General features: G+C 44.8%; 1 protein-coding gene across 1 annotated transcript; it reads left to right on the plus strand.

Moving 5' to 3' along the window:
- Nucleotides 1-16137: 16137 nt before the first annotated feature.
- On the plus strand, nucleotides 16138-17085 carry LOC119842038 (olfactory receptor 5V1-like). The gene has a single exon (XM_038369943.2). The coding sequence runs from the start codon at nucleotides 16156-16158 to the stop codon at nucleotides 17083-17085; it is 930 nt and encodes a 309-aa protein (XP_038225871.1). The 5' UTR covers nucleotides 16138-16155.
- The last annotated feature ends 433 nt before the right edge of the window (nucleotides 17086-17518 follow it).

Consider the following 17518-nt stretch of genomic DNA (forward strand, 5'->3'; position numbering starts at 1 on the left):
CAATCATCTGTAGAGCTTCAACCCCAGTTCAGTTAACACACAGAGCCGGATAATGGAGACTCTGGTAAAGAGGATTCTAAGAACATAAGAACAATCATATTGGGTCAGACCAAAGGTCCATTTAGCTCAGTATCCTGTCTTCTGACAGTGGCCAGTGCCAGGTATTTCAGAGGGAATGAAAAGAACAGGTAATCATCAAGTGTTGCCCATTCCCAGCTTCTGGCAAACAGAGGCTAGGGACACCATCTCTGTCCATCCTGGCTAATGGATGGACCTATCCTCTATGAACTTATCCAGTTCTTTTTTGAACCATGTTATAGTCCTGGCCTTCACAACATCCTCCCGTCGGGTTTCCTTTGTTTGACACTTTGACTACACTCCTGTTCTTGTTATTTTATTAGCTGTCTCCTGAAATCACTTGGCTTCCAGGTCCTGTGACTCTCCCCCTTAGGCTGGGGGGGGGACCCTTTCAGTAGGCAGGCTTCCGCCCTCCCACTTCCTGGATCTCAATAGGAACATCCTCTAGCAAAGAGTTCCACAGATTGACTGTGTGTTGTGTGAAGAAATACTTCCTTTTATTTGTTTTAAACCTGCACCTATTAATTTCATTTGGTGATCCCTAGTCCTTGTGTTATAAGAAGGAGTAAATTACACTTCCTTATTTATTTTCTCCACACCGGTCATGTAACAGTTAATTTAGACCCCATCATTTTATATGTATATTTGGGATTATGTTTCCCAATGTGCATTACTTTCCATTTATCAACACTGAATTTCATCTGCCATTTTGTTACCCAGTCACCCACTTTTGTAACATCCTTTTGTAGCGTTTCGCAGTCTGCTTGGGACATCACAATCTTGAGTAGTTTTGTATCTTCTGCAAATTTGGCCCCCTTACTGTTTAATCCCGTTTTCAGATCATTATAGTGTTGGGAATCTCACTCTGGTTTTATCTGCTGATCCAGGCACTTCCCTGGGCTCTTTCTAGTCTTCATTTCCCACCTCCGCCTTGCCCTAGAGATAGGTCTTTCAGATCTGGGCAGCAGAGGGTCCTGCCATGTAGAAGCAAGGTGTGAAGACTGGTCTACACCTAAAACACAGGTTGACCTCAGTACTTTGCTCAGGGCTGTGAAAAACTTTATCTTCTATGCAGTGTAGTGAGGTCCACTTAGTCCCCACTGTAAATGAAGTTAGGTCAACGGAAAAATTCTTCCATCAACTCAACTAACCCCGCTCAGAGAAGTTAATTTGCTGCATAGAAGGTAAAACCCCTCCCATCAATGTAGGAAGCGTCTACACTACAGTGGCACAGCTGCAGTGCAATAGCTGTGCTGCTGTAGCCACTGTCATCTAGACATACCCTGAAAGAGACTGTCACAGATAGCCATGGCAGTAAAGGTTCTGTGAGCTATTTTCCTTCTAACTCATGGAGGCTCCCCTGAAAACCCCAGCTAATGGTTTTTAAAGAGCTTTATAAAAAAAGATCCCTTTATAACTACTAAGTGTATTACCTCTGACCAGATCTCTCTTTCCTTGTCAGCAGAGTCTGGGGGCTGTTCTCCTCCTAACCCAGGCTCCTCTGAAATCTCCAGCTGATATCTGTAAAGCCCTTCAGAGGAAAAATCAATCTATAAGTACTAAATGTTATTTCCCCAACCAGATCTCTCTTCCATTATCGGCACTGCAATAACAACGTGTATCTGTAGGATCACATTGCACATTCTATGCATTGAGAATCAGTACCTCACACAACCAGCTGTACCTGTGATCTCTAAGCCAGCTTCCTCCAAATGACCGAGGATGGCCTGGGGAGTCAAATCTCAGAGCTGTTCTTTGCTCTTCTGACAGGCAGGGAAAGAGGAGCTCGTTCCAAAGAGGGGACAGTGGCACAAAACTTTCCTTTATAATTACTGACTCTTACATGAGGAGAAACGACTCTAAAATCCTCTTGCGTGTCACGGGTCATGATCAAGAAAATTGACTCTCTGGGGACCTGGGGATACTTCCACTGGAGGACTCATTAATAAGTTAATAGAGTGTTGCAGTTTGTTTTTGTGTTTATGTTAGTCACTCAAACACAAGAGGCTGTGAAAATTTCTTTTGTTGCAGAGATATCTGGAGTTGACACAAGGAGGCTATTGGGGTCACAGTGCAAGAACTGGACATTTGACTGGCCTCCAAAGGAAATTCCAGGATTCCTGGGTTCTGTCCTGGTGCTGACATAGAAATCTGATCAAGGGGCTGAAACACAACGTAAGTAATCAGGGTTTAAGGTTTTCATGCCAGTTCTAAATGGGCAATGCAGTCTAACAATTATAGCAGGAGGTGGTTGTATTGCTGGATCCCTCATGGTCCCTGTTAACTTATTTTGTCCAAGAGGTCTACTGAAGGGACTAATAACCTTTTGGTGAGGTCAAAATGAAAGGTCAAAGTTCAAAGTTGGTCTGATTCTGGGCTCATACAATCTGGGTCCCCAAACTTCAACATTTTGCAGCTCAACAGGCACTTGGGAACTTATTGTATCAATCAGAACCTAGTCTAGACATCTCAGAAGATTCTGGTACCTAATTTTATCAGGCAGTTCAGGAATAACATTAACAGGATCCTGATTAGTCCTTTGGATAGAATAGAATTCTAATTTGTAGGGTTCTGACCAGGCCAAGTCACTATGGGTGTTACAAACAGCAGCCTCGTTCACTTTAATTGGACTTGTGTCCTAGCAAAACGGCACACAAAGATTACAAGAGCAACTTGCTGCAAGTGCCAGTCTGAGGTCCTGTTCTTAAGCTAAGGCCTTTGGTTAAGCAGCAGAAGCAGCCATAAACTGGAAAGCATATGGTCACATCCTCACATTCCAAACTAGTCACATTGAAATAAGATGCTATGGGGCTGTTAGGAATACAATCCTGTCCTGATAATGCCTATCACCACCAGATAAAAATGTTTAAAGACAACTTAGTTTGATAGCATCCTGTCTGGCAAAAAATCACTTCTCAGTAATTGTGGTTGTAAAACCCACATTTCTGTATGTTTTATCTTTATGGCTCCCACTTTTCTATTGTTAATCTGTCTGCTTCTCTAATTGTTTCTGTCTGCTGTATAATTAATTTTGCTAGGTGTAAGTTAATGAGGGTAGTGGGATATAATTGATTAGAGAATTATGTTACAATATGTTAGGATTGGTTAGGTAAATTTCAGTAAAATGATTGGTTAAGGTATAGCTGAAAATATTACTATATAAATTAGGGGCAAACAGGAAGTAAGTTGTGATTCAAAAATAAGGAAAAAGGAACTTAAATTTAAGCTTGCTGGAAGTTCACCCCAATAAACATCGAATTGTTTGCACCTTCGGACTTCAGATATTGTTGCTTTCTGTTCATACATGAAGGACCAGGGAAGTGAGAGGGTAAAGGAATAAGCCCTCTAACACTTCTTACCATCCCAACCTGAGTGGCTCCGGCTGGGGATTTAAAGAAAATTAAAGGAGTTACCTGCACAAACCACAGACTAGGGACCGAATGGCTCGGCAGCAGTTCTGCGGAAAAGGACCTAGGGGTGACAGTGGACGAGAAGCTGGATATGAGTCAGCAGTGTGCCCTTGTTGCCAAGAAGGCCAATGGCATTTTGGGATGTATAAGTAGGGGCATAGCGAGCAGATCGCGGGACGTGATCGTTCCCCTCTATTCGACACTGGTGAGGCCTCATCTGGAGTACTGTGTCCAGTTTTGGGCCCCACACTACAGGAAGGATGTGGATAAATTGGAAAGAGTACACGAAGGGCAACGAAATGATTAGGGGTCTAGAGCACATGACTTATGAGGAGAGGCTGAGGGAGCTGGGATTGTTTAGTCTGCAGAAGAGAAGAATGAGGGGGATTTGATAGCTGCTTTCAACTACCTGAAAGGGGGTTTCAAAGGATGGCTCTAGACTGTTCTCAATGGTAGCAGATGACAGAACGAGGAGTATGGTCTCAAGTTGCAATGGGGGAGGTTTAGATTGGATATTAGGAAAAACTTTTTCACTAAGAGGGTGGTGAACACTGGAATGCGTTACCTAGGGAGGTGGTAGAATCTCCTTCCTTAGAGGTTTTTAAGGTCAGGCTTGACAAAGCCCTGGCTGGGATGATTTAACTGGGACTTGGTCCTGCTTTGAGCAGGGGGTTGGACTAGATGACCTTCTGGGGTCCCTTCCAACCCTGATATTCTATGATTCTATGATTCTATGATTCTATGATTCATTTAACTTTCCTGGGGTACGTCTACACTGCAATCGAGGGGTGTGGTTAAAGCCCCGTGGGCATACACAAGCTAGCACTAACCTAGCTACCTGAGTAGGAATAGCAATGAAGCATGGATTCAGTATAGGCTATACAAACCCACTTGGAACCCTTTAATGCACTGCTGCTCCTGACATGAAATGAATCATATAAATATAACAAAATAATATGACATTTAAAATAATATTCAAAACAATACTTCAGAAATCTGAAACAAAATTGAGAAATTTTCTGAAATGACAACTTTCCCAAACTGATTTCTTTTTCAGAATTGTCATTTCATGGGAAATTTTGATATTTTCCTCCCCAGAATTGGACCAATTACAAATTTAAAAATGTTGACATTTCCAACAAATTGGAAATTCTGAGTTTTGTCCATGTCTTCTATCTATCTATCTATCTATCTATCTATCTATCTATCTATCTATCTATCTATCTATCTATCTATCGTGATTCTGTAGTTCTGAGGGTATATCACAGGTAATTATGTAGTCACAATGTCGAGGTATAGGCCAATAATTTCAAACCTGTTCCCTCATGTTGTTTCTTATTTCTGGGGTGGCTGAAAGTGGTACAGTTTTGAAAATCAAGTACTTGTGTGAATGTAGGTTGAAGTCCTGGGCCCCATTGAAGTAAATTAACATTTTGCCTTTGACTTCAGCAGAGCCAGGATTTCACCTGTATGTTTTTGGGTATTTTTTGTTTGTTTGCGACTCTCCCTCTCTCTCTGTCTCTCTCTCTCACACACACATGTACTCTCTTTGTGTATATTCTCTCTCTAATTATTTTTTTTCTTAATTTTTTCCACACAGAAACACAACCAATAAAGCAACATGGTCATTTTGGCATTAAAATTTGGCCAGTGGACAAATTAAATGACAATTCCGTAATTCCAGGGCAGAGGCAGTGCTAGCCCATTGGGGGCCTTAAGCAGGATTATTTTTGCCCCTCCCCCAACACATAATAAAAAACACATAGGAGCCCTCCTTGAGCTCCTTGACGTCCCAAGCAATTGCTTAGTCTGTTTACGTCTAGTGCTGGCTCTGTTCCAGGGTACGTGGGCTCATGATATCAGAGCTGGATGGTAGTGACAGGACAGTTTCCATCCTGCATTCCTTGTGTATGCAAAAAACCCCATGGGCCCAAACCTGAAGCCCTTCCTTAGTCAAAATCCTTATAGACTGCAGGATCAGCCCCAGTGGGCCCTTTCGGTGGCAGAGGGTGAAGTCAACGGCAGACCAGTCTCAACTCTATGAAGGTCCTTCAGGCCCAGAATGTCAGTGCTTAAGGAGGTCTGAGCACAGCAGTATGGAAAAGGAGCATGATGCAGTACACAAAGAACTCAGGAGCCCTTAGTTCTCGCCCCAGCTTTGCACACTGCTGTGTGTCCTGAGGCCAATCATTTCCCTTCTATCTACCTCTCTATGACCTCCTATTGTTCTTCTGTCTTGCCAGCTCAACTCTTTGGGGCTGAAGATTTCCACTACTATTGTTCTGGGCAGCACCAAGCATGATGGGGCCCTGATCTTTGATGAAGTTTTTAGGAACTATAGTAATAATAGTAATGACAATGGAACTGTAAGCATGGGCATGGAACTGGTGCAGTTTACAAACTCTCCTGATATGTGTTCCCTTTGTGGCAATAGGGAGATTCTGGTACATATCTATGTATAGTGTGTGGGGCTGAAGTCCCTCTTCCAGTGCCTCTAGAACAGTGGTTCCCAAACTGGGGTTCGCAGAACGTTACAGGGAGTTCGCCAGAAAAATTTCACTAATAGCAGACAGAGGACCCCGGGCATTGGAGGCGGCAGGTGGGACCCAGTTACAGGGCAGACAGCCTGAGCCCCAAGGAGAGCGGAGCGGGCAGTTGGGCTGGTGGCTCGAGCCCTGCCCCTGTGAGTGGGGGAGCTGGCAGCCTGAACCCCAGTGCTCTGCGTGGGCTGGCAGCCCAAGCCCAGGGAGAGCGGGGCCAGGCTGTTGAGGCTGGCAGCCTGAGCCCCAGGGAGAGCGGGGCCGGGCGGTTGGGGCTGGCAGCCCGAGCCCTGCCCCCATCAGCAGGGGAGCTGGCAGCCCGAACCCCAGCGCTCTGCACGGGGCTGGCAGCCTGAGCACCAGGGAGAGCGGGGCCAGGCAGTGGGGCTGGCAGCCCTAGCCCCGGCAGTCAGCGGGACCTGCAGCCCGAGCTCAGTGGAGCTCAGTTGACCGTGGCGGTCAACGGGGTCCAGCAGCAGGAGCCCCACGGAGTGCGGAGGAAATTTAAATTTAAATCCCTGGAAATATTCATTTTTAGGAGGGGGTTCACAAGATTTCACAATTTACTGAAAAGGGTTCGCGGGCTGTTAAAGTTTGGGAACCACTCCTTTAGAACAGTGGTCGGCGATCAGGGTAATCTGATTGAAGGCTGTGAGACATTTTACTGACATTGACGGTCTGCAGGCACGGTCCCTGCAGCTCCCAGTGGCCGCGGTTCGCCGTTCCTGGCCAATGGGAGCAGCGGGCCATCCCCCGTCACCCATTCCCATTTGTCTCCGCTGTTGACTCTCATTTACTACACCCTCTGCTGGAAAAAACACAGGCACAGCAACCTATCTTATCAGCCGCTTGGACACCCAGCAAACTTGTACCAGCCTACAGCTGTTTAGGGTTTTGCATTTGGCTGTCTTTCTGGTCACAGACTTACAGCAGTGTTACAAAACATTTAGTCTTGGCTGGCTGAGCCAGAAAAGGAAGAGAAAGGAAAAAGGAGAGAGGTAGGAAAGAGAAAAACAAAGAGAGGGAAGGAAAAGGACTTATTGCAGGGAGGGGAGAGGGACAGTTTTTGGTTTTGGGGGGGTGGGAAGAGGAGCAGCATTGGTGGGGTCACGGGGGAATTGGAGGAGCAGAAGCAGGGCCTTGGGGCAGAGCGCAGGCAAGGCCACGGCTCGGGTGCCCTTTCGGTGGCAGTGCTCCAAAGGCGGCTGGCTGGTGTACCTCCAAAGAAGAAATGTGGGTTTAGTGAGAACAGGCTCTGATTCTGTAGCCATGATCCTGGGTTACTTACTGGTAGCAAAGTTGGGACTGGACAGAGTCAGATCTCTCTGAAACCAGCGTTGTGTTAATATGGAGAGATTGCACAGCACCCCCCAAATACCCCCTCCACTACCCCCCAAATACTTTTTCCCACTACACACACACCCCTCCACCCTCAAATACCCTCTCCTGTCCCTGTACACACTACCCCTCCGAGTACACTCACAGCTCCAACCCTACCAAAACCCCTCCCAACACTTCATCAATACCTCTTCCAGGTCCCCTCCCGCAGCAGTGTCCTCTATTTGGAACTTGAAATATTGTCACCCTAGATAGAATTGAATTTTAAAGGCAGATCTTTCTGTTCCCCTTCATAGTGTGAGTGCAGAAGCCCCTGTCGTGTGATGGAGGCACGCACAGGTCAGTCCCAGTGACACTCATCTGGCAGGGGTTGGTTCAATCTCAGATTTTACTTTTTATTATTCTTATTTTTATTATTATTTACTTTTTAAATTTTATTTGATATTTTTAAACTTTAAAATCTGTATTATTTTAATTAACTTTCTATTTCTTTTAAATTCTGGTCAGTCCCCTCTCACCCAGGCCTCTGACCCCCTCCCCCAACCGAAACCAGATCCTCCAGCCATCCCCATCTCCAGCCCCCATTCAGACCCGGCCCCTCATAGCTGGGCTGCACAGAAGAGGAGGAGAAAGGGGGAAGAGGCACTTGAGAGGGATCCGGCATCATAGCGAGAGGTGGCTCCCCTAACTCCTTTCCCCCCGTTGGGAAGAGGAGCTGATACCACACCGGCAGGGGAGCTTATCAGCTCAGCTCCCCACCATGAAGATCAGCCCCTGCCGGCACCGGTCCACACCCACCTGAGGCTGGTAGTTTTGGGGGGAGGGGGTAACGCATGGACCCCTGCTTCCCAAGGTATGCTCATGTTAAAAATTGGGGGGTGGCCATGGGTTTTTAAGAATTTTGTAAGCTCCTCTGAGATAATGGACATATATAGCCAGCTGCCGCTCATGTTATCTATTTCCATTTCTGATATCATTTCATTCACCTTTAAATTAATATAATAAAGGGGATGAGATCTGGGTGTTCATTTTTCCACCACATAAGCTTCATGAAAGGGTCCATCTCACAAGTCCTATCTTCCAGGGAGCACAGGCCTCCTGTTTGCAGGTGTTACTGATGGGCTTCCTCTCATCCTCCCCATGTGCTGTAGTGAGATTTGAAAAACCAGGGCAACATGTTCCCCTCTTACTGCACTTCAGCTCATTAAAGAAAATCATAGAATCATAGACTATCAGGGTTGGAAGGGACCTCAGGAGGTCATCTACTCCAAACCCCTGCTCAAAGCAGGGCCAATCCCCAACTAAATCGTCCCAGCCAGGGCTTTGTCATGCCTGACCTTAAAAACCTCCAAGGAGGGAGATTCCACCACCTCCCTAGATAACGCATTCCAGGGCTTCATCACCCTCCTAGTGAAAAAGTTTTTCCTAATATCCACCTAACCTCCCGCACTGCAACTTGAGACCATTAGTCCTTGTTCTGTCATCTGCTGCCACTGAGAACAGTCTAGATCCATCCTCTCTGGAACCCCGCTTCAGGTATTGAAAGCAGCTATCAAATCCCCCCTCATTCTTCTCTTCCTCAGACTAACAATCCCAGTTCCCTCAGCCTCTCCTCATAAATCATGTTCCAGTCCCCTAATCATTTTTGTTGCCCTCCGCTGAATGTTTTCCAATTTTTCCCATCTTCTTGTAGTGTGGGGTTCAAAGCTGGACACAGTACTCCAGATGAGGCCTCACCAATGTCGAATAGAGGGGAACAATCACGTCCTCGATCTGCTGGCAATGCTCCTACTTATACAGCCGAAAATGCCATTAGCCTTCTTGGAAACAAGGGCACACTGTTGACTCATATCCAGCTTCTCATCCACTGGAACCCCTAGGTCCTTTTCTGCAGAACTGCTGCCTAGCTATTCGGTCCCTAGTCTGTAGCGGTGCATGGGATTCTTCCGTCCTAAGAGCAGGACTCTGCACTTGTCCTTGTTGAACCTCATCAGATTTCTTTTGGCCCAATCCTCTAAACCCAGCCTCCTGTCTGTGTGAAGTCCCTAAATCATGGAAACATGGTTCCCTATGTTTTGTTTAGGTCCCATGAGAGGTGCTGACCTGTGTCATCATTTTCTTCACCCCCTCCTTGAGGCCCTTTTTTCCAAGCCTGGCATGATTGTGTTAGGGAGTGCAATGTCAATGTTAGGATTCAGGCCTGTATTTTTGCCTAAAATATAGTTTTTAAGTTTTGCTTTTACCTGTTTAGTTTTTGATACATATTATTCTTACTAATACATGTGAACAAACGGATCCTTACTAAGAAAAAAAACACTTGTATGTTGCTTTTCCCCCAGCCAAATGGGTTTTTTGTTAGAATAATATAAACAAATAAAAGCAGTTAAAGGTTACTGGGCATGGTAAAAGTGTAACATACGAGCAACACTTAAAAACTACCCCAACTCCTTATATCAAGGCAAGGTCAAGCGACCAGTCGAGAAGAACAAGAGGGGATTTCGGTAAGGGGAGAACCAAAAAAATGCCAGCCTCTGACCGTAGCACAACCTCACTCTCTTACCCCTCCATGGGGTACAAAAGGGATGAAATAAAAACCCCAGACTCATGAACCCCCAAAACACAACATAACCATAAGTTGTAAGGAGTGAAACTGCGGTTGGGAATGCAGTTCAGGTATAATTATGCCGACTGAAAAGGGAAAGTCGAAACACTGAAACACAAGACTGTGCTATGGAACCCATGCTTGCTGAAAACTAACCCCAATAAACACTGGATTACCTGCACTTTGAACTTCTGGTGTTCTGCTTTATGTGCGCACAACAAGAACCGGGGGTGGGGGGGGGGGAGGGAGGGTGGAAAGGGGAGGGAGATAAAGAAAAAGCTCTCTAACCAACAAGACCCTCTCAGCTTCAAATTACTGGCACATTTTCCTTTGTAGAGTCAAACAGAGCGATCTCCACAGCTCCATCTAGTGGCAGATCCTTCTTATACACACACTTTAATTCTGGGTGTTTTACTCCCCAAACAAATTGAACCTTGAGACCTTTCTTCAGAACATTAAAACAATCACCAGAGATACTTTCCCCTTCTATTTGATTTCTTAGATGAAACTTATATTGTGCTGCCTTTCACATGGAACCCAGAATTGCTCGAGACAGTGAAGGCAGGAGAGAGATCCTGTCTCCCCGAAGGTTGCTACCCTGAGCCAGGTCTCCCAGGGCAGTGAGATCAGACTGAGAGCACTAAGATCTGTAATGCTGGTGTTGCTTTGTGAGGAGGGGAGAGTTTGTGTCTCCTTGTTTTCCTGTCTTTGGAACTGTAACAACTAGAGACTTTAGGGCCAGATTCACAAGGTGGATTTAGGTGTCTCACTGCCGCACTAGGTGCCAACATTTAGAAACCGCTGGCATTAATGGAAACCCTGCTCAGCTGCTCCCTAGCCCTACAGGTGCCTACAAACCTCAGGTGTCTAAGTTTCTATCTGTAAAGCCTCAAGACGCCATTTTTTTTTGCCAGTGGGTCTGCACAAAGCCCCCTAAGCACTGACACTGCTGAGCAGCTCAGCACCTAACTCAGGCCTAAACCTCACCTGAATTTGCAAACTAGGTGCTTCTCCACCTATCTCAGTTGAGGGGCCTGATCCCCGTGGGTGTGCTCAGATCTCTCTCTCAATCTCTCCTGCTAAAGCTGTTCCACTCTGTGTACATACTTAAAACTTCCCTGGAGCAGGGACTTGGAACCAGGGTCTCCCAGGAGAAGGGATTAAGCCACTAGGCTATAGAGAGAGTGAGAATTACTCTACAGCCTAGTGGCTAATATGGCTAGTGCATTTGCCTGAGAGAGCCAGGTTCCAGACCCTGCTTCAATGAAAGTTGGACCCAGGTCTCCCGCCTCCCATGAGATTGCCGTTCTGGCAGGCTCCTGGAGTTCCCAGGATCCTTGGTGCCTGCCTGGTGGGCTACTGCCCCCTACTGGGGCTTCCGGGCACCACACTCGTCTCGAGGCTTTTCCCTCCCCATTCCCACAATGTCCAGGAGGGGTGAAATTAGTGTGTGGAAAAATGGTGGTATGCTGTTGAAACTTCACCAACTGTGAAGCTGAGTTGAATTCACAGAGATCTTGGTCCTCCAGTTTCCAGAGAAGAACATGAAAGATTTCAGGGGGAAATTAATCATGTGTGGCTTTTATGGTAGCAGTCCTCTGCTAAGGCAAACAGAGTCTGGTGTCTCTGTCCACACCACACTATCAGTTCACATTACACTCACCTCCCAATCTCCATCCACAATTCCATACTCCCAACCCAACCCAAAAGATCTACAATAAGGACAAATGCAAAGTACTCCACTTACAAAGGAACAATCAGTTGCACACATATGGAATGGGAAATGACTGCCTAGAAATGAGTATTGAAGAAAGAGATCTGGGGGCCGTAGTGGATCACAAGCTAAATTTTGAGTCAACAGTATAACACTGTTGCAAAGAAAGCAAACATCATTCTGGGATGTATTAGCAGGAGTGTTGTATGCGAGACACAAGAAGTAATTCTTCTGCTTTACTCCGCTCTGATATGGCCTTAGCTGGAGTACTGTGTCCAGTTCTGGGTGCCACATTTCAGGAAGGATGTGGACAAATTGGCAAGAGTCCAGAGAAGAGCAACTAAAATGATTAAAGGTCTACAAACATGAAAAAAATGGGTTTGTTTAGTCTGGAAAAGAGAAGACTGAGGGGCGACATGATAACAGTTTTCAAGTACATAAAATGTTGTTTCAAGTAGGAGGGGGAGGATGGCTAAGCACTGGAATAAATTACCTAGGGAGGTTGTGGAATCTCCATCATTGGAGATTTTTAGAGCAGGTTAGGTCAGGAATTATCATATAATGCTTAGTCCTGCTATGAGAGTGCAGGGGACTGGACTAGATGACCTTTCAAGGTCCCTTCCAGTCCTATGATTCTATGATTCTATTTCTGTTGAATTAGTCAACAGTAAAACAGCTAATGGTGTGCATAGATGCACCAAATGGGATTTGAAAATGATGGTGTTCAAACAAAGCTTAAGGTTGGGATTTTCAGAAGACCCTCGGGGAGTAGGCATCCAACTTCCATTGGCCATCATGCAAGGTTAGCTGGTGGAATTACTGCCTTTTACATCCCTTTGAAACCCCAGTCTCAGTGCCTATGATTAGGTAAACCAACTTTACAAAGCTGGCCCAAATATTATCATTAGGCTTCAGAGTCAAGACCCTAATTGAGAAGCGAGAGATCCATCACCATGTTCCATGGACATCTTGGGTCAAATTTATCCCTGGCATAAATACATTGATTTAAATGAGGTTAGAGCAAATATTTCTCTCTGGAGATTCCAAATGACTGCTACAAATTTTAGATACTCAATTCCGACTAAAACTCAGTGGAATTCAGACACCAAACTTCCTTAGATGCTGTTTGAAATCTTAAACATGGATTTTCCACACAGAATCCTTTACCAGGGTCATGTTTGGTGAATTTATTTCCCACCCACAAGGCTTAGACACTTATTTCTTTCTGTAAAATTGTCAAAGCCAGAGAAGTGTGAGTGATCTATATCACTCCAGAAAGACACACTCTGGCTTTGGATGTAAACTGGCATAGAAATGTACATCAACAATGAACACCACTGTCTCCAATATACATCAAGGCTGTACAATTACTACAATTAAATGTATTTCACCAAAGAACAAGATGCTGACTTTCCTCCCATCTATAGCAGCAGCATCCTTGAAAACACACCAGATGCTCTGGGGATATCTTCTCAAGAGCCCTTTTAAAGTACATATACTTAAGTTCTCCTTCAAGTTCCCCATTGTTAGTAATAAAGAGCCAACACCTTTTATTTATTTGAGCTAGTCGGTGAGATATATTTCATGTTTTGCTATATCTATTATGGATCTGTTTGTTCAATCTTTCATGCATGTTTGAATCTATCTATCTATCTATCTATCTATCTATCTATCTATCTATCTATCTATCTATCTATCTATTTCCCCATTTCTGTATGTGTGTTCCTTTCTGTCTCTTTCTTTTCTATCTGTGTGACCATTTGTGTCTCTATTGGAATGCTCAGAACTTTCAGGTGTTGTGGAAATCAGAATCGGTAGTCTTTTAAAAAACTACCATGCCATACATTTCATTCATGCAATCATCAGATCATGTAATCTTTCTGCTTTTGCTATGCTGAAAATTAATGGATCCCAGTATCAAATGGACTCAGGAATCTGGAAATATAAAGTGTGAAATATAAAGGATATAATTATTCTAAATGTTATTAATTAAAATACGTTATTGTTATCTATCTATTTATCACCAAATTATTATCTCTCTTTCTATGTTTGTGTCTCTCTCTCTCTTTATCTATCAGTCTAACTCTTTGCCTGTCCATTGAATTACTTGAAAATTATGGTTGTTGGGGAGGATAGAATTTGGCTCTTCAGAAGAGAGCTATTATAACCTGTCATGCATTGAATGGCTCAGACATTTCATACTTCAGCACTATCTTTAGGGTATTATTCTTTCTCTTTGAACATCTGACTGACTTCCACACACGACATTGTGTTGTCTTTCTAATTCAACTAAACTGAATGCTGATTGTGGATCCCAAAGTAAAGAGGACTGTGATACTTTGCATGGTAGAATTGTGGGAATGTAAACAAAATAAGAATGAAGCCTAGGATGAGTCTTTATTTTGCTAGCAAATAAAAGCAATGATCATTATCATCTCTCTCTTTCTCCCTCTCTCTCTCTCATCCTCTATGTGGAAGCCTCTTTGTCTCCTTCTCGATCTGTCTGAGCATGTGTCTGTCTATTGAAAACTTTCGGATATTGTGGTGAGAACAAATTTATCATCTGTAAAGTCTTGCTATAACCTCCCATATCTTTGAAGGGCACAGAAATGTCCTACATAAACACTTTATTTTGCAGTTTGTACCTTTTTTCCCCTGAACATATAAACATATGAGATAATGTAATATTTCTGATTTAGGTAAGATGAAAATTAATGGATTCCTATATCAAATGGACAGTGGTACTTTGCATGGTGGGAATCTGGGAATGTAAAATGCTTTGAGTAATGAAGGATAGAATTATTCTGTATTTTATTAATTTTAATAGCAACCTATCTATTTATCGATCTCTCAATCTGTCTATGATGTCCCTTCTGTTTCTCTCTTTCTCTGTTTCTGGTCCTATATTATTCTCAGTGCTTACAGTGAGGTTGTGGAGAACAGAACTTGGCCCCTTATTCTATAATGTTACCATGTTTCTGAAGTACACTGAAGTCTCTCCAATAGAAAAGTTTTGTTAGAATATTGAGCATTCTTTCTGAATGGGCAGCTGAGTTGGAAAAAAAAAGACAAAAGGTACTTTGCATGAAATCTGGAAATGTGTAGCCACTAAATAAATGAAGATCAGAGCATTTCTATATGTTCTTCCACTTCGAGAAAATTATCTATATATCCAACCTCAGTGTTGTCACCTTACTGTGCCCCTGACTGTAATATTAAACTTACAGTCCACAAAGCCTAACTTCCTTTATTTATCACTTGGATAGGTACTCCACAGTCCATGGAAGGACAAGCTGTTTCCTGTGATTGGCCTAGAGAGAAGGATTCCTGAGCTCTATTCCAAGCTGCAAAAGAGGAGTGGGTTCCAGGTTTAGAGGTACATGGGGCACCTGGGTAAAACTGGGTGAATTTTTTGGACAAAGAATTATTTGTTATTGAGAAAGGAAGTTTCAGTCGACCTGAAAATATTCACAAATTACATGAACTGTCAAATAGTTTCAGCCAAAAATATATTTTTCAGGTTAGATTCAAAGGGATCTAGGCACCATTCCCAAAACAGCCAGAGGAGGAGGAGCACCCTTTAAGATCTTTAGCCTCCTTGTCCAGACACTCAGCTGGGACGTATCAATGTGAATGTCTCTTCTAAAGCAGGGATTTGAACCACAATCATCCCCCCTTTTTCTAATTAAGCACCCAAATCATGGTGCTATAGGCCAGGCTGGGTGGGCACTTTTCTTATTCTCTTCTTTTGAAGCTGTTCCATTTTGTGTCGCTAAATAAATATTAATTGCAGCAGCCACTTGAACTTGGGTCTCCCACTTATCCAATTTTTGATTTTTCAGAGCTACTAGGGGACACATATTCAGCCAGCTCTTCTCCTGGGTTCTGTGCCCAGCTAGGAGTGTGGGGTGGGAGGTGGGGAATATGATCTATTAGTTAGACAAGAGAAGGCTGGGCATCAGCCCTCTAAATTTCTCTTTCCAATTTTGGGAGGGGATTGGGGTCTAGTGGATTAGAGCCGGGTGTTGGAGTCAAGTCTGCTGCATCTCATTTCAGTTCAGGCAGGGAGTGTGGTTCAATGATTAGAGAAGTGGGTACTAGGAGTGAGGTGCAACCTTGAAATAGAGTTTTCTCTGGCAGTGAGACACCCTGGGTCTGTTTTGAACTCCAGAAGGGAAGCAGTTTCTGGTGGTTAGATGAAGGTCAGTGAGTCAGAAATCCTAGATTCTATCCCACTCCTGGGAGAGTAGTTAAGTGGTTAGAGTGTGGGGGATGGAAGTCAGGACTACTGGGTTCTCTCCCTGGCTGTGGAGAGAAATGAGATCTGTTAGTTGGACAGAGGGATAGGATGGAGAAAGAAACTCCAGATTCATCCACTGACCGAAGTGAAACCTCTGACATGTTGCATCCTTACTCATTCTTCTTGTTTATAGTCCATGCTCTTCTCCCCTGCAGTTAAGTGAAGAGGTGGCCATGGAGAATCAAACCATACCAACTGAATTCATCCTCTCAGGATTTTCCAAACTCTGGGGCTTGCGTTTCCTCCTCTTGGGCATCATCTCCATCATCTACATCTTCACCCTGCTGGGGAACATGCTCATCCTCCTCCTTTCCTTGGTGCAGCCGTGTCTCCGAACCCCCATGTATCTCTTCCTGGGGAACCTCTCCCTCCTAGACATCTGCCAGACCACCACCACCATCCCCCAGATGCTGCAGCACCTTCTCTCAGGCAGCAGCAGCATCTCCTATGCAAGCTGCATGGCACAGCTCTACTTCTTCCTCTTATTTGTGGGGGCAGAGGGCATTATTCTGGCCACCATGGCATATGATCGCTATGTAGCCATATGCAACCCACTGCACTACACAGTGCTCATGAGTAGCAAGCTTTGTTCCACACTAGTGGCTGCCTCTTGGCTCACTGGCTGTCTCAATGCAGTTGTTCACACAGTCCTCACAATCCGCCTGTCCTTCTGCGGTGTCAACAGACTCAACTACTTCTACTGTGATATCCCACCCCTGCTGGCTCTGTCCTGCAGAGACGTCTCCCTCAATGTCACCATGACAGTGGTCTCCAGCCTCTTCTTGGGCTGGGGTCCTTCCTTGTGCATCATCCTTTCATACGTGCACATTGTGTTCAGGATACTGAAGATGCAATCATCCCAAGGGAGGAGAAAGGCCTTCTCTACCTGTGCATCCCACCTCATGGTAGTCCTGCTCTACTACGGCAGCTGCATCTTCACCTACATCAGACCCATCTCCAGCTACTCTCTGGACAAGGACAGGCTGATCTCCCTGTTGTACAGCCTCATCACCCCTATGTTAAATCCAATAATCTACACCCTGAGGAACAAGGATGTGAAGGGGGCTATGAAAAAGGTCTTTGGTAGGAAAATGTTTTTCTAAGGGAGTCAAGATTACTGGCACCTATCCCCAGTGCTGGGAAGGGAGTGTGATGTATTAGAGAATAGGTGTACTGGGGCAGGACTCCTGAGTTCTGTTCCTAGCTCGAGGAGGGGAGTGAGGTCTAGTGATTGAAGTAGGGGCTGTGATGGTGGCCCCCATAAGGCTTTATGGAAATATGCTTATGAACCTATATGACATAACTGGAATATTTTTATGCTACTGTCATGGTGCGAGACTCACCCCTGTGGTGCCTCCTGCTGGTCTCTCAGGTAATTAGCTCTTCCAGACTCGCTGCTGCTAGCCCCCGTGTCCCTCCCGGAACCTGGTGCCCCTTTTCCCTGGGATGCTGCCCCCTAGCAGTACCCCCACAGATCTGGGTCTCCCCTCCCTGGGGAACCACCACCCACTATCCCCACATCGCTTCAGTCTTTGA

Source organism: Dermochelys coriacea, chromosome 13 (assembly GCF_009764565.3).
Source record: "Dermochelys coriacea isolate rDerCor1 chromosome 13, rDerCor1.pri.v4, whole genome shotgun sequence".
Lineage (NCBI taxonomy): Eukaryota > Metazoa > Chordata > Testudines > Dermochelyidae > Dermochelys > Dermochelys coriacea.